This window comes from Camelina sativa, chromosome 20 (assembly GCF_000633955.1).
Source record: "Camelina sativa cultivar DH55 chromosome 20, Cs, whole genome shotgun sequence".
Taxonomy (NCBI): domain Eukaryota; kingdom Viridiplantae; phylum Streptophyta; class Magnoliopsida; order Brassicales; family Brassicaceae; genus Camelina; species Camelina sativa.
The window spans coordinates 5,616,527-5,642,314 of record NC_025704.1 but is presented as its reverse complement, the minus strand read 5'-3'; the positions used below and the strand labels follow the sequence as shown (position 1 = coordinate 5,642,314).

Sequence of the window (25,788 nt, the reverse complement as noted above, 5' to 3'; positions counted from 1 at the left end):
TAAGAGATTTTAAAACAGTTATTAATATTAAAAGAAAAAATTGCTTGCTTGTGGGAAAAAAAAGTTGCTTAAATGGGCTTTACAGGTTAGTAGAAGTTTTACTGGTTTAAACGGGTTCGGGTTCAAACGGGTTCGGGTTTAAATGGGTATAAAACATTTCTGCTAAACGGGTAAGGGTTTAAACGGGCCGGGTTTAAACGGGTCGGGTCCACCCATATTAACATCTCTATATTAATGTTTGTAACCCGTGAATGGGTATTGATAATGTTTGTAAGGTCTATATATTGAAGGTTCATGTTCAATTTCATTTGCGACTTCAAAACCATTGTTCTCATTTCTTCTTTTCATTTCTTCCTCCTTAAAACAAAACAAACATTTATCTTATCATCCACTTCTTATCATTTATCTTATCATTTCTTCTTCTCATTTCTTGTTCTCTTTTCTTGTTCTCATTTCTTCTTGTTAAATACTCAAAACCATAAACCTTAAAAAAAAAACCCAACTTCCAATAAGCCTCACAACTAAACCAATTTGAATAATAATGTCTAATTGGAGTTCTGATCATGAAGTTGATGAAATGGTAGAGGAGGAAGTTGATAGTATAGTGGAAGGGATTCAGTACAACTACACTCAAGAGAAACAACCACCAGCTCCAATATTCCAAAGAGTGCACATAAATAGAAACCGCGAAGAAGGCCATACTCAACTATGGAATGATTATTTTAGTGAGAATCCGACTTACACTCCTGCTATGTTCCGCCGTTGCTTTAGAATGAACAAACCATTGTTCGAATGCATAGTCAGTACTATTGAGAATGGAGTCCCGTACTTCAGACAAAGACGAGATGATACTGGAAGGCTCGGTCTTTCTGCACTTCAAAAATGTTCTGCAGCTATCCGTATGATGGCATACGGTGTTCGGCAGATTTGATGGATGAATATTTACGACTAGCTGTAACAACCGCACACAAATGCCTTGAAAAATTTGTAGACGGAGTCATCGATCTATTTGGAGACGTCTATCTCAGACGACCTACAGCGGAAGACCTCCAAAGATTACTGAATATTGGAGAACAACGAGGTTTCCCCGGAATGATGGGTAGCATAGATTGTATACATTGGGAGTGGAAGAATTGTCCAACTGCATGGAAAGGACAATATTCACGTGGATCTAGAAAACCGACAATCGTACTAGAGGCAGTGGCATCCCAAGATTTATGGATTTGACACGCATTTTCAGACCACCGGGTACGTTAAATGATATCAATGTTTTGGACCGCTCACTGGTGTTTGATGATATCTTAGAGGGCCGAGCTCCAAGAGTTTCATACGTTTTCAATGGACACCAATACGAAATGGCGTACTACCTCACTGACGGTATCTATCCCAACTGGGCAAATTTCATACAATCAATTACACTACCACGTGGCCGAAAAGCTAAACTCTTTACTCAATGTCAAGAAGCATGTCGAAAAGATGTAGAGCGTGCCTTTGGAGTCTTGCAAGCTCGATTTGCGATCGTGAAGAATCCAACACTTTTTTGGGATAAAGAGAAAATAGGGAAAATAATGAGAGCATGTACCATATTGCATAACATGATAGTGGAAGACGAACGACATACCTACAATTTCTGTGAACCATCACAGTTCTATCACGGAGAAGGAAGCGAAACTTCTCAGGTTGATCTATCGTATTCTACAGATAGATAAACAAATCTACATAATTTGATGGGCATTCGAAATGACGTTCATGATCCATAAATGCATGATCGTTTGAAAAAAGACTTGATTGAGCATATTTGGCAAAAATTTGGTGCAACCTATCAATAAATCTTCTTCCGAATTATGTATAATATGTTTAATATTTCTTATTTTAAATTTATATTTAATATTCTTAAATTTGTAATATTTTATTGTTTTATATTTTATATGAAAAAATATTATTTAAATGATTGAGTAATCTAAGTGAGTTTTTCTAGTGGAAGATTGATTTTGTTTAAGTTTCTAAGTGAGTTATTTTAATTAGTTTATAATTAATTATATAATTAATTAAGATTTGAGTAACCCATGTGGGTTACTCGAGTAAAGATCTAACGCACCCCACACAAAATGAATATTTGAGATAAAGATGCACGTACATGAGTATATATATATTGAATTCTGTCTAAATTATATAAGAACTGGGATCTTCATGTGCATGCGAAGATCATCAATGTTATTATTTGGGGGAGTTCCACTCTCAACGGAATCAACGCAAAGCAGCCGCAATATTTGAACCTTTGAAGCCGAAAGCATGATGTATAAAAGTCTCTTGTTAGAGCTAGATTACCGTACGTCCAAGTCAATATCGAAAAAGATTACATGAAAATAGCATAAGATAAAGTCATAAAATAAAGATAGATTGGGGGACTTCTCTTGTTATAATTTAAACATAAAACATGAAAGAAGAACACCCATAAAAAAAAAATAGCGATTCAAGAGGCGATTTTACGGTTATCTTTTTGTTATCTTCTCTGGAAGATTCCGACGGTTTTTCTTGACGTAATGGGGTGGTTTCTTGAATCCCACGATCGAGCGGTTTTCCCCGGCAAAGTCGGTAACACTTTGCATGAAGTAACGGTTTCACATAAATGGAATTATCTATTTATTCGAGATCGATTGAGGTTTTATGGGTGTTCTTACACAAATCTTAAAACACCGATTATCTTTCCCCTTCGTTTCTACATTCCCCGATTCCTGATGGCTGATAATATCCGACGTGCACTCCAAAACATCGATCTGGGCATTGAGGATGCCCCTTTTGCGCTCCCTACGGCAATTGTACAACAAGCAGCAGCCTCAAATCGGTTCTGCCTTCTGGGGAGACCCATCATCCCACGCAAAAAAGACATCCGTCAAATCATCAACTCCCTCCTACGCTCCTGGGGACTGGTAGCCTTGGTTCGCGGCAGAATTGTGGAACAACGAAGGTTTCATTTCATTTTTCCCTCTAAAGAATCACTTGAAACCGTCATTCGTCGAGGACCCTGGGCTTTTGCGGATCGAGTGTTGGTCCTACAACGATGGTCTCCGGAAATGGATCTGAATGCGCTGAACTACATACCCTTTTGGATTTAGATTAGGGGTATTCCTTTCCAGTATCTAAATTTGGCTGTCATCGACAGTATTGCTCGGTCTCTGGGTGATATTATGGAAGTGGATTTCGACGAAGCAACGGTGTCTAGAGTTCAATTTGTTCTGGTTCGTGTCCATTGGAATGTTGATAACCCCCTATGGCTTCAACGTAATTATCAATTCACACCCGGTGTGAATACAGTTCTAAGCTTTTTTTATGAACGTCTTCGGAGATTCTGTGAAGTTTGCGGTATGTTAACACATGACTCCAGGCGCTGTCTGATCCAAAACGGTGGTCCCAATGATCCAGACGACGATATTGATAATGAAGAGGATGATGATATGGTGGGTAACCCTGGAATCCACATTCAGGAGATAGGAGAAGATGGTCAGCCAATACCAAATCATGAAGATGGACACCAAAACGCTGATCCAGTAGAGATTGTCGAACCAGAGGATAATCCAAATGAACATCAAGGGGAACAGGCAGTAGATGATGATTATGAGCTTTCAGACATAGATCCGGAACACAACAGTTTACAAGACACTGTGATCTTGTCTAGCACTGGTGCTACAAACTTGGTAGGTGATCCTTTTGATACTAATCATCTGATTACCCCCATTCCTCCTTTTCAAAATGTTACAGAGAACAATGTCGGATCCACTAGCTCTGCTATGCTCCCCAATTCCATCTATCCAAATCCTGACATAATGGAGGCTGCTGCTCGATCTCATGAGAACAAGGAAACGGCAAGAGATAAAGGAAAGAGAATGAGAGAGGACTATATGGAGGCTTCTGATGTCACAAATGTTGTCAAGATGCAAATACGCTATTTTGAAGATGGAAGTGGATCCTCCACTGATGACTTGAATAGAGGTGCGGTGGGCCCTAATCCATCACATCCACCATGAGGACAGCCTGCTGGAACTGTCAGGGGTTAGGCAATGACCCTACAGTTCGACGCCTAAAGAAGATGGAAAGGAAGCATCTTCTAGACATTATTTGCCTATCGGAAACAAAGCGAAAGGATGATGTTGATGTTGTTGTTCACTTCAAGTCCTCTAATCTTACTGATTGTACAGTCTCAAGTAATGGAATCAGTTTCTACTTTTCTTTTGTGTATGGTCATCCCAATCCCTACGACAAAAATGATCTTTGGGAAAGATTAGAAAGACTGGCTATAACCAGAAATAACAAACTGTGGTTCATTTTGTGAGATTTTAATGTACTATTGAGCAATGATGAAAAAAGAGGAGGAAGGATCAGACCAGAATCTACTTTTCAAGCTATGAGAAAGATGGTAAAACATTGTGATCTTACAGATTTAAAGACAGTTGGTGATCGCTTCTCATGGGCTGGCCAGAGGGGTACACATTACGTCACTAGTTGCCAGGATCGTACAATGGCTAACTCGTCTTGGCATATCCAGTTTCCTGCATCTGAAATAGAGTTCCTAGAATATGAAGAATCCGATCATAGACTGCTCATCACAACCATTGCAGACGGTACTGAGACAAGAAAAGGTTTATTCACTTATGACTCAAGGTTATACCACCAGCAAGGGTTCAAAGATGCAGAGTTAAAGGGATGGAGAGATATTCGTAATTCCAGTTCTGGTTCAATGTTTCAGCGAATAATACATTGTCGTAAAGAGATATCAAAATGGAAATGGATCAATAGAGCGACTGCTGAAGAAAAGACTGGTCTGATTCAACATAAGCTTGACAGAGCTGTTGCAACTGGGAACAGTAGCCCTTCGGAGAGAGCACAACTACGAAGACAATTAAATGAAGCTTACATAGAAGAAGAATTTCATTGGAAGAATAAGAGTCGCAACACCTGGCTAAATCTTGGAGACCGTAACACATCTTACTTCCATAATGCAGCCAAGGCAAAAAAGATCAGAAATCAGATTAATGCAATTCAGGACAACAACATCATAATTGGAAGATCAGAGTCTCATATAGCTAATGCGGCTATTCAATATTTCCAGAACCTCTACTCCACTCAGCCAGCATCAGATTTGAACATCAGTGAGTTGTTTCAAGGTTTTGAGAGATGGGTATCAGCGGATATAAATAATAGACTTACCAGAGCCATTACAGAGGATGAAATTAAGAGTGCAGTCTTCTCGATAGGTCCCCATCGTGCTCCGGGACCAGATGGTTTCTCTAGCATATTTTACCAACAGTTCAGGGATGACATTAAATCAGAAATTGTTGCGGAAATCCAAGGTTTTTTCCAAGGGAACAATATGGACTGCCTCCACAACCATACCAATCTATGCCTAATTCCAAAGATTGTCAATCCGATAACAATGGCGGATTTTAGACCAATAGCGCTGTGTAACGTGAGCTACAAGATAATATCCAAGATATTAGCCAACAGACTTAAGGAGAGCTTATCAGGAATAATCTCAGAGAATCAGGCAGCTTTCATACCAGGAAGAATGATAAGTGATAACATCATTATTTCTCATGAAGTTCACCATGCTCTCAAGGTGCGTAAACGACAATCAAACTCCTATATGTCTGTGAAAATTGATATCACAAAAGCCTATGACCGTCTGGAATGGAGTTTCTTGGAAACCACGATGAGAGCTATGGGTTTTGATCAAATATGGATAAGTTGGATAATGGCCTGTGTCTCTTCGGTAAGATATTCAGTTTTGATCAATGGATCACCTCATGGGACTATACAGCCAGAAAGAGGTCTACGTCAGGGAGACCCACTTTCTCCATATCTCGTCATAATTTGTGCTGATGTTCTCACCCATTTGGTAAACATGGCAGAGCAGAAAAGAACCTTTTAAGCAATAAAAATCAGCAACGGTGGACCAGCTATAACTCACTTATTATTTGCTGATGATTCTCTGTTTTTCACTTTGGCAAATGAAAAATCGTGCAAAGCCTTGAAAAAGATCTTCACAACTTATGAGAAAGCCTCGGGACAGGCCATCAATCTCAGGAAATCATCCATCACCTTTGGAAGCAGAGTCAAGCCACAAGTTAAAAGAAGAATACGAAGAATTATGGGGATTCATAATGATGGAGCAGGAAAATATTTGGGATTACCAGAAGATTTTTCAAAGAAAAAAACAGAGATGTTTCAATTTATTTTGGAGAAGGTCAAAGATAGAAACACAAGGCTGGAACAAACAATTTCTCTCACCGGCTGGAAAAGAGGTACTTCTAAAATCAATAGCTCTTGCTATGCCAGTTTTCTCCATGAACATATATAAACGGCATATTGGCAAGATATTGGTGGGGTACAGATGATGATATGAGAGGTATGCACTGGTTTGCATGGAATAGATTGAATTTACCAAAAAAGGAAGGTGATTTAGGTTTCAGAGATCTAGAACATTTTAACAGTGCTCTACTCAGCAAACTTGAATGGAGGATATTACAAAATTCTGACTGTATGATGGTAAAGGTCTTAAAAGCAAGGTATTTTGGAGACACCAATTTCCTCAATGCTACTGACAAAGCAAAATCATCCAACATATGGAAATCTATCATTCATGGACGAGATCTTCTGAAAACAGGACTTCGATATGTGATTGGAGATGGAACAAAAATCGGTACATGGGAAGATCCTTGGTTACCACTTAGCCCACCACGGGCACCACAACCAAAGAATATTTTGGATACAATGGAGAATTTGAGGGTTGTAGAGTTATTGAATACAGAAAGAGCTGGCTGGAATGAAGAAAAGGTCAGAGCAGTTATTCATGAAATTGATGTTAATACAGTTTTGGCAATCAAAATATGCGATGAAGCACGAGAAGATCTAATTGGATGGCACTACACAAGAACTGGTATCCACACAGTCAAATCGGCTTATTGGCTCTCAACACATTCCTCGGAACAACATATCCTTCCTCCTCCAGGTAATCCTACACTCAAGGCTGCAGTTTGGAAATTAAAAGTAGCACCAATGATCAAGTATTTCTTGTGGTGATTACTCTCTGGAGCACTTGCAACAGGAGCCCAATTGAAATATAGGCATATAAGTAATCAGTCCTTATGTCGTCGGTGTTGTATGAAGAGGAAAGATCAAATCACTTGTTTTTTGAATGCTTTTATGCTTAAGCAATTTGGAAAGCTTCAGAAATACCATTTACCAACTTATTGGACCCACAAAAGAGTTTAGAAGAAAAGTTGCAACTGCTAATAACTCAGAGTTCAATGAAAGAAATTACAGAGGTAACCCAGCAATTGCCATTTTGGATATTATGGAGACTATGGAAGAATAGAAACATCCTCACCTTCCAACAAAAGCATATCAGTTGGAAATCATGTCTACGCAACGCAAAAAAGGATACCTGTGAATGGATAAACGCTAAGACGTTTGTGGCGTCTCTTCAACCACCATCATATCAAGCAAATTCACGGCTAAGAAACACAACACATTGGCAAGCGCCAGAAGAAGGGTGGATGAAATGTAACTATGATGGTTCCTTTATCAACCAAGAAATAAAATCAAAGGCGGGATGGATTTTCAGAGACAGTGAAAGTTTTTACGTTGGTTCTGGTCACGCGGAAGGAGAATGCACAAGCAATCCACTAGAGAGCGAATTTCAGGCATTGATAATGGCAATGCAACAGTCACATACTAAAGGTATCAAGAACATCCATTTAGAAGGGGACAACAGAGAGATTTTCAACATATTACAAGCCAAAACCAAAAAAATTTTCAGTTCTCAATTGGATCAGAGATGTAAAGAAATGAAGCTTAAAGTTTGAGAATGTTAAATTCAGTTGGGTACCAACAGGGGCGGATCCACCTTGACTAAGTTCATACTCACTAAAGCCTTGGACAAAAATAAGTTCAGAGATATGAGGAGACTGTTGGGAGTTCATGATTTGGCAGGAAGTGACTTCAAGCTTAAGGAGGAGATTGTTGGGATAAGCTTGAAAGAAGCTTGAGCTGGAAGTAACTTCTAATCCTACTATAAGTGTGTTTGTTAATGAGATAAGGATCAAGTATATTAGGAGATATCTAATATATAGGATTCCTAGTAGGATTAGGATTAGCAAATAATATATATAAGGATGTGTTGAGGTGTGACACAACTTGTGAGGTTTTGAGAGATAGAGAGAATTGAGAGCTTAAGTTTTGAGAGATTTTCTTAAGCTAATAAAAGTGAGTTATACTTTTAATCTTTGTCTTCTAGGAAACCTTTAACTTCTATAAAGATCACATGTTGTTATTAGAGAAAAAAGTAACAAGTGGGAGAGTCAAATGGTGGCTAAAGAGATCACTTTGGTGTCGCTGCCTCTTTTCTTTTAAAAAAAAATAAAAATTTATTTTCAGATGTTTAAAAATATGTCTTGAACTGCCAGATGTTACTAATCTAAGTAGGTGCTTTAAGATTTAAAAAATTCATATTGTGGCTAAAAAAGTATAATATACCGAGTAGGCCTGGGCATTCGGTTAACCATTCGGTTTCGGTTCGGTTGTATTCGGTTTCGGTTATTTTGGATATAGTAATATAGTAACCATTTGGATATTTTTGAAATTTCGGTTCGGTTCGGTTCGGTTTCTTTCGGTTCGGTTTCGGTTTGGTTATTTAAATAAATAACCATAACTAACATAAATTATATTAACATTAACCAAATAAACCAAATATAACCAAAACTAACCGAATATAACCAAAATTAACCAAATATACAATAACAAAAATACAAAAAAGGGAAAAATATGGATTCAATTTTACAAAATAGTATTTAACTTTGTAAATTCAAAATAATAACATTTACATATATTGATTATTTAAAATATTTAATTGTTTTGAATCTAGAAATAATTTATATTTTAAGTTTATTTTATAGTTTTGCATAATATTAAGTATATAATATTTGATATCTTCTAGGTTTTCGGATATTTCGGTTAACCATTTAATTGTCGGTTCGGTTCGGTTCGGTTTCAGTTAGTTTGGATATAGATTTTTACTAACCATTCGGGTATTTGAAGAATTTCGGTTCGGTTCGGTTTGGTTTTTTTCGGTTCGGTTTCGGTCGGTTATTTGGTTATCGGTTATTTTGCCCAGCCCTAATACCGAGAGTCTGATCTTATAATTTACACATAAAACATGAAAGAAGAAATGAAAACCTAATGAGAGGAATAAAAGTAAGCCCAAGACCAAGCCCAAGACCAAATATAAAAAAAAAACGCCGAGACTCGATGATATCTATCTTCTAGGTCAAAAGTATTCCAGTGTCGCCGCCTCTCTCTCTCTCTCTGCTTCTTTGTTCTTTAAACAAACAAAAAAATTATCTTCCTTTCGTTCTCCCGATGGCATCGAAGAGGCTGGGTCTGTTTGCGGTTCGTTCGATCAAGCCTCGACGTTTTGGTTCCTCCAGTGGTGATAACGGTGCTCTTCAGGGTGAGTTAAAGAACGAGATTAAGAAGCTGAATGTCGCCATCGAAACGCGTAATTCTACACGAAAATCAGACCTTTCAAATTGGAGAGACGAGTATGAAGATAATTTGGTATGTTTTTTTTTTTTTTTTTTTTTTTTTTTTTTTTTTTTTTTTTTTTTTTTTNACCCTCTCTTCACATGAACCATTATTTCTTGTGTAGGATAAAACGATTAACAAGTTGAAGTTGATTCAAACAGAGCATACGGCTGATATGTTGAAAGCGGCAGATAGTGTTTTTTTTTTTTTTTTTTTTTTCCTTTTTTAATTTTCAGAATTTGTTTATTTTGTTCTAAATTATATTTTTCATACATCACAGCGAAAAATTGGAGAAAGCAAGCATGGATCTAGAGAAGGTATGATCTATAGCTTGTGAACTATTATCTAAATATTTCTGTATTACAAAGTCTTAACTTTTACTGACTATACTTTTTACCAACTATTTAAACAATACTCGTCTCTCTTATTATCGGTCAAATTATAATGGTTTCAGCAACTTGCGGATCGACCAGCTAAATGGCCAGGTAGTTTGGCTCAGTTTTGTGACTTTGGCTTCGGTATCCATTGCTGCTTTGGCCTCATCCCGTTTCTGGTAGTCTGTGGTCTATTTTAGACCATTGGTTTTGGACTTTGCTATATGTCTGTTTGTTATTTGAGATAATAGTACTTATGAAGGAAAAATTTACATGTTAAATGAAAAAAAAAAAAAAAAAAAAAAAAANAACCATGAATTAGATCAAGTTACTGTAATAATCATGCTTATTTATATTTTATTTTAATATCATGTTGACTATAATGTTAATTTGATAAGGTATTAATTTCTTATTACATTAATATATTTTTGCCTACACCCATAATTTATTATATTCAAATATATCATGTTAACAAAATATATATATAACCTCTTTATATCTTCTTAACTATATAAAACAAGTAATGTCTTCTTCACTATTCATTTTGATTTATTAGACTTTCGGCAATATATTGACCATAAATCTATTTCTAGTAAACGCATCTAACTGGTTTACGCATCATCACAAGAACATTTCCCATCTTTAAAATAATGATGAGTTCAATATCCCTCTCAACAAAATCTCTCTACCAGAGACCATCAACATATATTTCATCGTGTTATGGCCATCTCCGCATACCCTTTAATCAGTTTTTAAATATCCAAATCGGTCTAGATTTCACCGTGCTTATAAGCCCAAATGTAACTGCGATTTTCTTAACCCATCATCCTCTTTCTCTACGTAGAACTTATAAACTTTCCTTCTTTGCCCCATCATCCTCCTTTAACCAAGTTTCTCTCTTTCATCTCCCTCCTCATCTCCGTAGACTCTTCTTCCCAGTTCCCTGTATATATGCTGTAGGCTCATTCGGATCAAGTTCTAAGATCTTCCGCGCAGCCATCTTACCAAGTTCTGTGCGTGTTACTGTGAACTCTGCAAGCTCCAAGAAACGTACCTTATACTAAAAAATTGGATTGGAGGACAATGAGAAAGTGAAATCATTTGGCTGGAAACGACCTTGTGTACCGAACCATCTAGCGAACCTTGTGGTTTAGTTGATTATTATATCTGCCATGGACGGTACAATGTACGTAATGCTGTTCAGGACAAGCTTATTGCCACGAAGAAGGTAGTATCCGCCGAACAGTTGGCTGATATATTTACTAAAGGACTCGGCAGCCGTGAGTTTGAGTACTTAAGATCCAATTTGGGCGTTTTGTAATCCCTACCCTACGCTCCAACTTGGGGGGGGGGGGGGGGGGNTAACCAAGAACCGGACTTAACCGGTTATTCTTCTAGAAGGCTGCACGTTTCATATATACCTTCCGCTGCAAGTATTGTATATCTAGAGAATATTATGTATAGATTTAGTTTCTTAATTCTGATAGCATGTAGCCTGTATATATTGTAATCTCTTCGATGATAATACACTAGGCATTCTTCGAAAGCTTTCTTTTGTTCACTGAGATTAAGCAAGTGCGAAACAAGTCAAACCAAGATCACATGTTAGCTTAAGGAGATGTCACTCTCATTATATGTAATTGTGCATAGCATCAATATTCTGTATTGTAAATGTCTATATTTAGATTGTAACTAGAATCTAAGAAAAGAGATTCTCTCTTTCTCCATTACACTCAAACACTCTCATTGATTCTACTCTTTGACTCTGTTTTACACTCTGCTTTTCAATCTCTGTTCAAACCCTCTCTATCTGAAAAATCTCTCCATACTCTTTTGTTCTACTTAAAACTTACATAAAGATCTAATGAAGATACTGGTTTTGCAGCTCGGGTACTTCAGCAGGAGTTCCAAAATATATTCCTCTGACAGCAGAGGAATTTGAACAGAGGATATCATTTGGATCTCTGTATAGATCTCTACTCTACAAGTTAAAAGTCCTAAACTCAAACTTGTGTCAGTTTATACCAAACCAAACAGAGTAAGTAAAACCCAAAACCTATTGTTGTTACTTGTTTGCAGGGACATCAAAGGGCTTAACCAAGGAAAATCTCTCACGTTCTATTTCATGACCGGAGAAATCAGAACTGTCTCTGGCCTACTGGCCATGTCTATGATAAGTTCTGTTTTGAAAAGATTGAACACAACCAACTCACTTCTATGGTAAAATCAATAAAACCTTTGCTCTCACGTTACAGGGGTGTGAACATACCCCTTGTTGCTGCTACTACTATTGTTTCTTTATTGTGTTTGTTATCTTATAGGGATAGATTACAGGTAAGCCCGCATGAAATTGCGACTTGTGTAGACACTACTCAGAGCATGTACTGCCAATTGCTTTGTGGGCTTCTACCACGCGATAATGTAGCTCGCCTCGGTGCACCCTTTGCTTCTACCGTCGTCAAAGTAATGGAATTCTTAGAAAACCACTGGCATGAGTTATGCTCAAACATAAGGACCGGCCGTCTCAGTGACTGGATCACAGACGTGAGACGTCCAATGTGTTTCAGGGATTGCTAAATTCCTCACCGCTCCAAACCCGGACCTAGCAAACCTGATCGAACAAGAATGCAGTAAACCATCATGGGAGGCAATAGTGGGGAGACTATGGCCAAAAGCAAAATGCATCGAAGGGTCATTACGGGCACCATGGCACAGTACATACCATTGCTGGAGTTCTATGGCGGCAGTCTTCCGTTGGTTTCATCGTGGTATGGCGGCTCAGAGTGTTTCGTCGGTGTCTATGTCAATCCTCTGTCCAAGCCTAGTGATGTGTCTTACACTATCATTCCAAGTATGGGGTACTTCGAGTTCTTAGAGGTCGAGAAAGACCAAAAGACTTGTCTTGATCCCGTAGAGAACCCTGTGCTCGTCGATCTTGTAGATGTTAAAATTGGCCATGCTTATGAACTCGTTGTCACAACGTTTACCGGTAAGTCTTTTTCTTGTTTACTCTGTCCTCAGAACAAAATGTATTTTAAAATTTCTTGTAGCTTCTTGATTTAAAAAATGATAGAGGACAAAATAGACATTTTAACTGTTTTCTTAATATGTATCTCACAAGATCACGACACGATTTTACAGGTCTGTATAGGTTACCGTGTGGGTGATGGTTTAAGAATTACAGCTTTCCACAACAATGTGCCAAATGTTCGTTTCGTGGGAAGACATAATGTTGTTCTGAGCATCGGCATGGACAAGACCTACGAAGAAGACCTCCTCAAGGCAGTGACAAACGCGAAGCTCCTATTAGAGTCATACGACCTAATGGTCATGGATTTCACTAGCCGTGTAGATCTTTCCTCGTTTCCAGGACATTACGTGCTCTATTGGGAACTCGGCAGCAAACCAAGGACGCAAAGCTCGAGCCCGACCCGAATGTTTTGGAGGAATGTTGCTTCATCATTGAGAAGTCTTTCTGACACTGTGTACAGAAAAGAACGAAAATATGATAAGAACATTGGACCACTTGAGATTAAGGTTGGTAGGAGTGGCACTTTTTACGAGCTCATGAATTTCGCCGTGTCTCGAGGCTCTTCTGTGAGTCAGTACAAGACACCTATATCGGTGACGAGTGAAGAAGCCTTGAAAGTATTGGAGGCGAGCGTTGTTTCTGAGTCTTTTAGCCGGAAAACTCCGTCGTGGGAGCTGCATGAGATGAACCCCAGCAGATAAAACCGCTGTCACATTATCTGTGAGACTTTTTTTCAATAATAATGTATAAACTTCTTATCCAAAAATGAACGCTGAATACCAAAAGGGTTTTTTCCCTCTTTACACATGTCTATCTCCTTAAATCACACTAGTGAACTATATGTTATTCTTCGCTTACATTTATCGACGTTCGTGTTAATGATCTTTCATTTTATCGATTATCCGAATATTAAAGATAGTCTAAAAAGACAGTTTTGTGGTCATAATCGTCGCACTAACAAAAATTAAAGAATGGACAAAAAAAAAGTCACACGCTAGGACAAAAATATATAGAAGAAAATCATGCATCAAATGTTCAATGTGTCACCTGCCCCGTAAAGCTTATGTCTTATCTCCTGGTAATAATCGTGTGTTGCATTGTTTCTGAAAAATTAACAAATATTTTCTAGTTTTTGTGTTAAAATAACAAATCTGTTTATCAATATCAAGAATTTATGGCAAATCAAACATTTCGCCACATCACACCGTTGGCCTTTGCTGGAGAGAAACAGAGAGAGAGGCCAGAGCTCATCCACCTCGCCATAACAAGGGTCTTTTTTTTTTTTTCACTCTTTTGTAAGCAATTTCGTAATAAAGACATAGAATTAAGGTTTTGCTAGCTTTTTGTAGCAGACAATCAATCATGTTACCAAGGTTCGACCCAACAAACCCAGAAGCTTGCTTGTCTCTTTTTGAGCATGTGATCACCAACGTAAGGCAGATTCAAGATTCCGTATTGGAAGCAACACTTTCACGTAATGCTCAAACCGAGTACCTTAGAAGGATTCCTCAACGGTCAAGTCGATAAGCAAAGCTTCAAGAAGAACCTGCCCGTTGTGACCTACGAAGATTTTAGGCCTTATATCGACCGTATCGCTAATAATGGAGAGTCGTCAAATCTCATATGTGATCGACCCATCAGTGTTCATAGCTAACCTCTTTTGTCCATCTGAACAGATTCCTTGAGACCTGAATTTGTACAAGTGTTGATATGTTAAAGTCGACCATGATTATGAACCTGTTGTCACAACTTTATCTGGTTAGCCATTTTCATGTTTACTCTCTACATTTCAAAATAAATGTCTTTTTCTAATTTTTTGCAAAGTTTCTTGTTTAACAAAAATGGACGTTTCAACTGTTTTTTAATATGTGTGTGTGTATCAAAAGTATATGTTCTGACATGTTTTACAGGTCTGTATAGGCACCGTGTTGGCGATGTTTTAAGGGTGACTGTTTTTTACAACAATACGCCAAATTTTCGTTTCGTTGGAAGACAGAAAATTGTTCTTAGCATCGACATGGACAAGACCTACGAAGAAGACCTCCTCAAGGCAGTGACAAACGCGAAGCTCCTGCTTGAGCCACATGACCTAATGCTCATGAATTTTACTTGTTTTGGACTTCGCTATTTTAGACTATTTTGGTTAATATGTTTTTTCTAGTTGTTTGATATAATAGTACTTTGTTATTTTAGACTATTGGGTTAATAATTTAGGGATGTCAAAATAGTTAACCTAACTCAACTCAACTCATTACCGAATGAGTAAAAAGTTAAATGAGTTTATGATTTAACTCAACAATTGAGTTAGATCAATCCATCAATTCATTTAGTTAAATGAGTTAGATGAATAATTGAGTTGACCTACTACAATATAAATTAATTAATTTTAATATAAAATAATTATAATTAATTTTTATCATCATTTTCACTATCATCATTATCACCATCACATAAATTTTAATGGAAAATTACGGAAGAAATCCGGTTTTGCATTTTTGAAGGGAAAATTGCAGATTTACATTTTGGCAGGAAAATTACAGATTTACATTTTGACGAGAAAATTAGGGGTTTACGTTTTTGGCGAGAAAATTATAAGTTCAAAATTTTGGCGGGAAAATTGTAGTAATATAATAATGGTGATGTTAATATGATTATTTTGATATGATGATGATGATAATATGACAATGTTGATGATGATGATGATGATGGTTACAAGATGGTAGTATGATGATGTTGATATGATAATGGTAAGATGATGATGATAGTCTGATGATGTTGGTATTATGATCATGATGTTGGTGTGATGATAATGATGTTGATGATATTAGGTTGATAATGAAAAAATTGATTGGTTAGTGGTTAACTCATAAATCCATTATAACCAAACTAATTTGATTCATGAACTCATTTAATCATGAATTTATTTAACCCATTAACTCATTAGGGTAAAAAAATTCTAACTCATTAGAATTCATGAGTTGAGTTGAATTGAGTTGGCTCATTAATCTTGATCTATTTAGACACCCTTAATTAATATGTTTGTTCCCCTGTTCTAAAAATCGGGCGCCTAGCGGATTAAACGGCCGCATATGCGCTGATCAGAGCACACCCGCGTCGATTTTCTCAAATCGTTCAAACTAATCGGTAACCGATTTATCATCCGCTTAATTGATTAAATCGGACATTAAACCGATTTTTTAAAAAAATTGTTGGGCTAAATGGGTCTTAGGTAGTCAATATACCAAGCCCAGTTTTATTGCCACCGAAGAATTGAGAATTTAAGACTCAGTTACTTCATTTATATAGTTCCAGTTATCATTTCTCTCACGGCCGATGTGGGATACAGCAAATACATGTCTTGCCTTCATTGGTTTTCAACAAAAAAGAATTATTAAATAACATTAAAACTCATATTTTATACGTGTGCACACGAAGTGTTCTTAATATTGACTACAAATGAAGTAACTTAATATAACTAATATACAAATTAGTTACCTTAGTATATTTTTCAACTTTTGTTTTAACTAAAATTTGTACTATAATAAAATTTACTACATAACAATTTATATTTTACATTATATCTATATTATATAAAATATAAAATAAAATAATTATTAAAAACTAGTCCCCGATTAATCCCTGTAAAATCTCCGATTTCTCTCCTAGGCGCTAGGCCCACCCTCACCGCTCGACTAGCGCCTAACGATTTTTAAACCAGGGGTTTGTTCTAGTTCGTTTGAGATAATAGTACTTGCTTGTTGTGTGTGCTCTTCTTTTAAAAGACAGACTTATGAAGGACGTTTTATGGATTTGGTCTTGCCATTACGTTGTGGTTGACACCACTTCCAAGAGGGCGAATGTGTCACCTTTTCTTGTGTCACCTTTTTCTTGTTTCACCCTTTGCAGATTATCAACTAATACAGAATTGCTTAAAGTGTGAGACATATTCAAATGAAGATTAATTTACAGCTAAAACACAGTTGTGAAACTTATGGAGTGATAGTAATATCTAGGAAAAAAGATGGCTAGCTACACGAAGTATCTGAGAAAGCATGGTCACACATGCCAAGTATACTATTGTATATTCAACTACACAAATTATATGTATTACATGACCACATGCATGAACTATATGACGTTATGCGGTCATCACCATAGACATATAATTCAGTACACCGGTCAACTGACTCCGGCGAAGACCGGTGTTGACTCCAGCGTTGACCAACATGACAAAAAAAAATATTCTAAATNATATTCTAAATTTTTTAAAATTTTGTTTTAAAATAATAAATTATTATACTCTAATATATTTATGGTATATTTATATATTATACTCTAATATATTTATGGTATAAATTATTATACTCTAATATAACATATATTTTTTAAAATAATAATAAAATCATTTATGGTTTTTCATGATTAAAAGACATATTCTATTCAATATCCAAATATTTTTTATATATCTCTAATATATTCATTCTTTTTTGGTAAAATATATTCATTCTTATAATTAGTTACTTTTTATTTTTCAAGCTAAAGTAAATAGTTAAATAAAAATTATTTATAATTAGTTTCAAGATATAAAAAATCAATTATAATTATTTTCAAGATAAAAAATCATTGATAATTATTTTCAAGATATAAAAATCATTTATAATTATTTTCAAGAGATATATATATAAAGCTCTGATAATCAGATTATTGAAATATTACAAAATCAATAAAATCAAATTCAAATACTTTCATTAGAAAATAATATGCAAAAGATTGAGTATATGACTCTTTACTCTAAATTTTGCATGGTAAATGTTATACAAAATTTTAGATACTCTTTACTTTAAAATTTACTCTTCAAAATACTCTTTATTAGTGTAAACAATTGTTTTCTTGTCGTTTACTCTATTCAATATGCAAAAGATTGATTATATGACTCTTTACTTTCATTACTACTTTCATTCTTTTCAAGATATAATATAAAGGCATTTGCAAAAATACTCTTATTCTATACATTTTTCAAAACATACCCTTATATCAAATACATTGTTTTGCTAAAATGGTTTTTTATATCTTTATCTTTTATATATTAAAAGTAAATATTGTGAATTTTTGTTGTTGTTGTTTATATGTTATTTTGAGTTGTAAATTTTAAAGTTAAGAGTATCTAAAATTTTGTATAACATTTACCATGCAAAATTTAGAGTAAAGAGTCATATACTTAATCTTTTTCATATTATTTTCTAATGAAAGTATTTGAATTTAATTTTATTGATTTTGTAATATTTCAATAATCTGATTACCAGAGCTATATATATATATATATATATATATATATATTTATCTTGAAAATAATTATAAATGATTTTTGTATCTTGAAAATAATTATCAATGATTTTATATCTTGAAAATAATTATAAATGATTTTTTATATCTTGAAAATAATTATAAATGATATTTATTCAACTATTTACTTTAGCTTGAAAAAAAAAAGTAACTAATTATAAGAATGAATATATTTTACCAAAAAAGAATGAATATATTAGAGATATATAAAAAATTATTTGGATATTGAATAGAATATGTCTTTTAATCATGAAAAACCATAAATGATTTTATTATTTTTAAAAATATATATTTATTATTAGAGTATAATAATTTATACCATAAATATATTAGAGTATAATATATAAATATACCATAAATATATTAGAGTATAATAATTTATTATTTTAAAAACAAAATTTAAAAAAATTTAGAATATTTTTTTTTGTAATGTTGGTCAACGCTGGAGTCAACGTCGGTCTTCGCCGGAGTCAGTTGACCGGTATACTGGATTATATGTCTATGGTGCTGACCACATAACGTCATATAGTTCATGCATGTGGTCATGTAATACATATACTTCGTGTAGTTGAGTATACAATAGTATACTTAGCATGTGTGACCATGCTTTCTGGAATACTTCGTGTAGCTAGCCATCTTTTTTCCTAATATCTATATAACTTTCACTCTTATGAAAGACACAACCCATGCACGGTTCACAACAGACATTGGACACAGGCCCACCAAACCACTTAACTAAACTATGTTTTGGGTTAAGTACCCCTAATTAATTGAACATATACACAACTTCTGGTTTATTTTACCCCTTTTTAATAAAAGGAAAGTATAAAACATAGTTTTTGTAGACTTTATATTTTTAATAAATAGTTACAAATGAGTTATAGATAGGTTATAGATTAATGCATATATTAATATTAATAGTTATACCTAAATATTAGGATATTCCAGATTGATAATTGATATATTAATGGTAACAAATAAAATCATGGATATTCCAAACTGTACTTTTGGAAGATTTTTGTATTATATCACGTTGTTTCCGAAAATCTTTAAACACAATATTACAATTTTATTTTCCACAGATTTTATCGATATATCACAACGTTAACAAAAGATAGATTACGAAATTGATAGATTGATTAGTTAAAAGTTAAATAGTGAGTTACAAGATAGATTACGAAATAAAATTTAATCAGTGTTATAGCACGAGTACTTATCTAGAATCATTAATAATATACAACTTACAAAATATGTGTTTTTTTTTCAAGTCTTCATATTTAGCATATCATTTTATTGCATAATGTTTTATCGAAACAAAACTTTTAAAAACAATAATATAAATTCTATTTTATATAAAAAATATAATATAAATAAAATGAATTTCAACTCGTGCTCTAGCACGGGTCTTAATCTATTAGGCTATTATTTGACCACAGTAAAAGCTACTTGACAAATAGTATTATCTTGACGGTAAAGACACAAACTGATGTAGTGATGTACTCAGAAAAATGTAAATTAAACTATTTGAAAACATTACTACGAAATTAAACTAATTGAAATTTGAATGAAACTTAAACGTCAGACTACAATATTAATATACAAAAACAAGAAATACATATCGTCAAAGTTTTACACTTACTAACCAAGCTGTTTTGAAATACATGTAAGGAGCTTTGGATTTAAAAGACGCATTCATGATGCATAGATAGATACCGATCATGTCGTAAAAATATTGGTTTTGAAAGTTTATACAGACGAAATGCATGTATCCGCGGCTTTACTGATCTGACGAGCGTGGTCGGTCCAGATTTCTAAATATTGCCTTGAAGTGGCCACAACTTAATAGTTTATCCTAAATTTATAATCTATATAATGGTTCGAGGAATCTCATTGATGATGGTTTGATAATCAAGGCAGATAGACAAAAGAAAACACTAACCAAATATAAATATTGTTTTTTTTTTTTTTGCCTCTTTCAAACTGCTAGTTACATGATAACGGGAAATTATAATAATATTCATAAATAAATCATAATCAGACTATTTGATTCTTCCCAAATCTTGTTAATTTAATTATTTCTTACAGATCCCAAGAGGCTTTCCACAAAGACACGTGTTGTAAGCGAACGACGTCGCATCAAGATGATCAAAAGGAGATCCCGCCGGCATCTTCCCACACAGATGGTTATGGCTCACGTCAAGGTGGCCGATAAACGAAGCCGCCGTGATACTCGCCGGAATCGATCCTTGGAGACGGTTGTTCGCAAGATCCAGCACCGTGAAGTACGACCTCGGTCCGAACGTGTTCGGTATCCGTCCGGTTATGAGATTCCCGCTCAGATTCAAATTCGAGATCGACGACGTCATCAGAGTCCCCGGAATCTCGCCGGAGATCAAGTTCCCGTCGAGGTTAAGCGTAGCGAGAACCGACATTTTACCAAACGAAACCGGGATTGAACCGGTGAGCCGGTTCATCGAGATTTCAAGATCCGCGAGACGGTAGATTCGGGTCAAAGATTCGGGTATTTGACCCGAGATTTTGTTACCGCTTAGTAACACACGACTCAGCATCTTCAAACGTCCGATATCTCGCGGTATGACTCCCGAGATATTGTTGTTCCTGAGATCCAGGTGAGCTAAACTCGTTAACCTCGTGATCGACGGAGGAATCACGCCGGAGATTTGATTGTCGGCGAGGTTCAACACCTTAAGCCTCAGTAACATCCCAATATTCGCCGGAATCACGCCGGAGATTTTGTTTCCGACGAGATCTATGTGTCTCAAGAAAGGGAGTTTCGCAATGCAACTAGGAATCCCGCCGGAGATTCCCTTCCAGTCGGCGATGATGATGCCGGAGAGTCGAGTGAGTTTACATATCGCCGGCGAGATGGATCCGGTCATTAGCCCGCTCCGTTTGGCCTTTTGGAAAATGGGGTCTTCGGATTCACCTCGGAGTGTAATGCCGGCGACTCGTCCGGTGTTTGGGTCGCAGCTCACACCATACCAGCCCTTGCAGCAGTCTTGACCTTTCCACGTGTTGAAAACGCCAATGTATGGCTCGTTGAGCTTTGCTCGGAACTCTAGAAGCGCAGCTCGATCGGTGGGAAAGCAAGATTGAACCGTCGTGGCGGCGAGGAGCAACACGAACAGGATCACTAATGACTTGTTCGTATCCATTTTTGTGTGATGATGTGTTTAATAATTATGAGCTTTACATAGGTTGAAGCACGTTGACATGGAAGTGTGACTTAACTACAGTATATGGTGTTTATTTATAGTCACATATTGATGTGCGTGAAGACGACGAAATATTACCTTTTTTTTGTTTAAGCCCTTTGCTTCGTTGAACCTTCTCATCTATTGCCACGTCACATACTTTGCATGCTTCTTAATTTTCATTATTATCAGATTTTTTTTGTTTGGGGGTTTGGTGTCAAGATTGGATCATTATTTATTTCATTACTCATAACATGGTTTTGTTTGTTTCTGTCGCCTGGTTGTACTATCCATGTCATCAGGCCTGGGCATGTTCTCGGTTCGACTCTCCGGGGTCTGGTCTGGACGATCCGATTCTGATACGTACTGGAATATAAGAAATTAAGAATAACAGATTTACCTATATACTACCTAGATAATTGAAAAAACGAGATAAAATTAATAATCGTGGCAATGCATCTATTAATATTTATTTTTCTTGTCTCTAGCTACATTGAAATTTTTGGACCCAATAATGAAGACAACATTCAAGTGGCTTAAGCTACAACAGTTGATATCATCTTGGTTTCGTATTTTGTCCACACTACTGTACTTTTGGCTGGACTAGAGTTACTAGCTACTAGTTTTCATTTATGTATAGATGCATGATTTAATATACTGTCAATTCACTGACCTTATCGTTGTTGATGAGCATGTGATCTTTGTCCTTAATAGGAATTAGCACATAAACAATATCAACCCCATGCAATAAATGTATATTATTGGATCCCCTTTTTTAACGTTTGAGTCAATAATTTATAAGTAAATTGTTTTGTTAACTTTTAGTATTTTAGTTGTTCTTCTTTTTTCACATGCAATTTGTCAATATGACACAACCCCAAGGTCCCTAACCATTGTTACAAATCGTCTCCACGCTGCTCACATTGCCACTCCCTACGAACCATAATTTACTTTTGAATTTTGATCGTTATTTTGATCGTCATTTTACGGGGCGTAATTAGTCTATTACTTTGTTTCGTTGCTAATTAATGACACAATCCGACGAGCAACAACGCAAATACAGTATGTAAGGTCTTTTGGTCTTGTTCGTTTTTATCGTGAATAAATCCGAGAGGAAAGCTAGACATTAAACTGTTTGTTTTGTTTCGTCAAAGAGAAACAATAATATAGTAGATTAAAAGTTTTCATCTGGTGAGATTATGTTTGTCTCGATTCAGCTTCTTAATTCAACGACTAGTTTGACATTTAGTTATTTCCCTTGAGAATTAGATAACCCTTGAGGTTTCTCAAAATTCATGGTCGGCCCTAGAAATATGACAGGTTTGGAGACAGCTAGAGTAAACGTGATTCAGAGATTTGGCAGTTGTTTAATTGTACCAAGAGATTTAGAAGGAAGTGTCAAGTCAGAACGAAGACATTAATGGCTTTGATTATTCAAAAGACAACTCATGTGCCCGCATGTGCTTGACGTTCGTTTGCCGTCTAATGCATTTCAGAACTTTTTAAAAAATGATTCATCTTCAAGTCGATTGGAAATACTAACATGGATTATGAAAACAATCATTATACAAGTTTATGAAATGATCTACATATCATTACTTTTTGCCGGTAATTGTGTAATCTAAATTTGTCGGTTGACGTGTAAAAATATGAGAAATTCGCGGGAAAGATATGTAAACTAAGTTAACTAACACTCAAAATGTAGGTAGTATGCAGGGGAGTCAACAACAGACGACTTTTAATAGTTGAGAAAACGAAGAAAAACAAAAAATAAAGTTCGATTTCCGGATTTCCCATAGACTAGGACATAGCACGTGTCTACATCAATATCACTGGAGAATATAACACTAATAAGACGTCACATGTAATTAGTGCCGGCTTAAACATATTACATGCCCCTCAATATCACTGGAGAATATAACACTAATAAGACGTCACATGTAATCAGTGCCGGCTTAAACATATTACATGTCCCTGGGCAAACTAAAAAAAAATGCCCCTTAACCTATAGAAAAATTTACTGATTTTTTTTAGGTTTTGGTTCATATAATTTTTTTTTGTGTCCTTTTCTAGTTTATAAATTTTTTTTTGTGTCTCTTTCTAGCTTACAAAGTTTTTTTTTTGTGCCTATTTAACTTACAAATTTTTTTTTTGTACCTCTTTTTAGCTTACAAAATTTTTTTTTGGTATATCTTTTAGCTTACAAATTTTTTTTGTGCCCCTTTCTAGCTTACAAAATTTTTTTTTGTACATTTTTAACTTAAAATTTTTTTTGTGTGCCCCTTTTCTTATACGTATATACCTCTTTAATTTATGTACCCGGGGCGGTCGCACTGCCTGCCCTCCCTGTTAAGCCGGCACTGCATGTAATCGTGTTATAATGCTTCAGATAATGTCTTCAAAACTGTCTTTTGGCTAAAGTTTCAATAAAAATACCCAGTCAAGAGAACTAAGATGTAGTTTCCGTAAACCAAGGACAAAAAGAGATGCGCATAAAGGTCAAGTTTGACGTGCCATGCAAATCTTAAGATCAGCCCCATAATGTTGGGATCAGAGTCGAGTTAGGCGAACCGTCTGAAATCTAATTTGAGCTGATATCATTCTTAAACTGTGATAGATCACTAATTCTAATTGACTAGAGGAAAGCCAGAAAATTTAGATTTGCACAAATGTTTTTGGACAGAGTCTAATGGATTTCGACACAAAACTATTCGATTAAGCCTGAAACAATAAAAAGATGATTAGAAGAAAACATGGTAAATAATTTCTATAGTTAAAAAAATCTTTCAAAATCAAATCAGTTATAGAAATCACTAGTGAAAAAATTACTAGACACTTAAAAAAAGTGAATTAACCAAATAGAGTAACAAGTGTCTAGTAATTTTTTCACTAGTAGTGAATTAACAAGTGTCTAGTAGCTAGATATAATTTAGCCTCAATTTTTCCGCCTCATCTAGGTGATCGATTTGGACAATATTGATTACATTTTTAATAAAACCACCAAAAACCTACCCTTAATTGTTACCATCTAAAGCTAATGAAGTTTACATAATTACATGTAAAAGTAGTGAAAAATGTATGAGATAATCAATTTTTCGGGTACGTTCGTTTGTTACGACTTACGAGGAACTGAACAGAGAGATTGCTTGATTCTCAAGAAAGAAAGTAAGAAAGTGGTAAGTGAAGTGCCATGATGATGAGATGACTCAACTAAAATCTAACCCTTGTTAATATTATATATCTCTGTAACATGATAGCTTCCACCTTTCTTTCTAGCTTTCCTAAGAAAAAGTATTGAACAAAATGTATTGGTCAAAATTTACTATTAACTTATCAGCAAACACAATCCATCAAGAAATCTACACTACTATATAATCTATATATACATTTTTGGAGAAATTTATGAAATAAACCCTAGAGTTGGAACTTATTTACAATCATGCCATTAACATTAATTTTACAATTATTTTTTATTTTAAATAATATCAAATTTGGAATCTAACTTAAGAAATTTTCTCCAATTCAAATTTTCAAAGTATCGGACCAACACCCATTAGCATTAAATATTTTATATTTAATTAATCTATTCTCTAAAAAAATAATAACTTATTTGAATGTGTTTGAAAGCCAAGTGATTAAACTGTTGATAATAACTTTAATTTTTTTAAAAATTTGGGGCCGGAACTGACACAAATTGTTAAAAAAAAATACTTCTTCACTAAAGTGTTTTTCAGTAGCTAATATATTAATATATAGATTTTTGATCCATACTAATAAGAAACAATTGATATAAATCAAACTTTACAAAAAAAACACTCTACCATTTTAATCCACTTGCACAACTATAAATACAAAAATGTTAAATGATATAGAGATAAAACAACCAAAATTACAAAGTCGAATTATAGTATACTCATATAATTATAAAAAGACCGATGGCATCGCGCCGGGCTCTATTTGCGACTCGGTCGGCGGTTTCAGTAACCAAGCCTCGAGGTTTTCGTTCCGGCTTGATTGATCGTCTGCCAGTTTTCAACAGTGGATTTCGAGAAGGAGATTAATGAGGCCATCGGAAAGCGTAATGGTGAAGGAAACGCAAATCTTTCAAGCTGGAGAAAGGAATACGAAGATGATCTGAATAAAAAGTTTAAGGAGTTTGATGAGATTCAAAAATCTCAACAGCGTGAGATCTACAGAGCGGCAATGAATTATAGGTGCTTACTTTTTTTTTTTTTTTTTTTTTTTT

At 35.1% G+C, this 25,788-nt stretch overlaps 3 protein-coding genes, 1 long non-coding RNA gene and 1 pseudogene across 4 annotated transcripts in view; 4 read left to right on the top strand and 1 right to left on the bottom strand.

The window, feature by feature from the left end:
- LOC104772234 lies at positions 542–931 on the top strand. Its single transcript, XM_010496871.1, has one exon. The coding sequence runs from the start codon at positions 542–544 to the stop codon at positions 929–931; it is 390 nt and encodes a 129-aa protein (XP_010495173.1).
- On the top strand, positions 4,412–13,685 carry LOC104772233 (annotated as a pseudogene).
- On the top strand, positions 9,258–10,170 carry LOC104769504. Its single transcript, XM_010493729.2, has 4 exons — positions 9,258–9,612; positions 9,704–9,770; positions 9,858–9,896; positions 10,034–10,170. Exons 1-4 carry the CDS (start codon positions 9,415–9,417, stop codon positions 10,054–10,056), a joined length of 327 nt encoding a protein of 108 aa, XP_010492031.1. The 5' UTR covers positions 9,258–9,414; the 3' UTR covers positions 10,057–10,170.
- LOC104769503 (DNA-damage-repair/toleration protein DRT100-like) lies at positions 20,323–21,594 on the bottom strand. The gene has a single exon (XM_010493728.2). It carries the CDS (start codon positions 21,501–21,503, stop codon positions 20,400–20,402), a length of 1,104 nt encoding a protein of 367 aa, XP_010492030.1. The 5' UTR covers positions 21,504–21,594; the 3' UTR covers positions 20,323–20,399.
- LOC104769502 overlaps positions 25,445–25,788 on the top strand; it is an 807-nt gene continuing 463 nt past the window's right edge. Inside the window, exon 1 of the long non-coding RNA XR_764400.2 lies at positions 25,445–25,756. This is a non-coding gene — a long non-coding RNA (uncharacterized LOC104769502). The remainder of the gene's footprint in view (positions 25,757–25,788) is intronic.

Coding starts and splice junctions, on each gene's coding strand:
- LOC104772234 (XM_010496871.1), top strand. CDS start 542: ATGTCTAATTGGAGTTCTGATCATGAAGTTGATGAAATGGTAGAGGAG.
- LOC104769504 (XM_010493729.2), top strand. CDS start 9,415: ATGGCATCGAAGAGGCTGGGTCTGTTTGCGGTTCGTTCGATCAAGCCT. Junction 9,613..9,703: donor ACGAGTATGAAGATAATTTG/GTATGTTTTTTT, acceptor TTTCTTGTGTAG/GATAAAACGATTAACAAGTT. Junction 9,897..10,033: donor CAAGCATGGATCTAGAGAAG/GTATGATCTATA, acceptor TAATGGTTTCAG/CAACTTGCGGATCGACCAGC.
- LOC104769503 (XM_010493728.2), bottom strand. CDS start 21,503: ATGGATACGAACAAGTCATTAGTGATCCTGTTCGTGTTGCTCCTCGCC.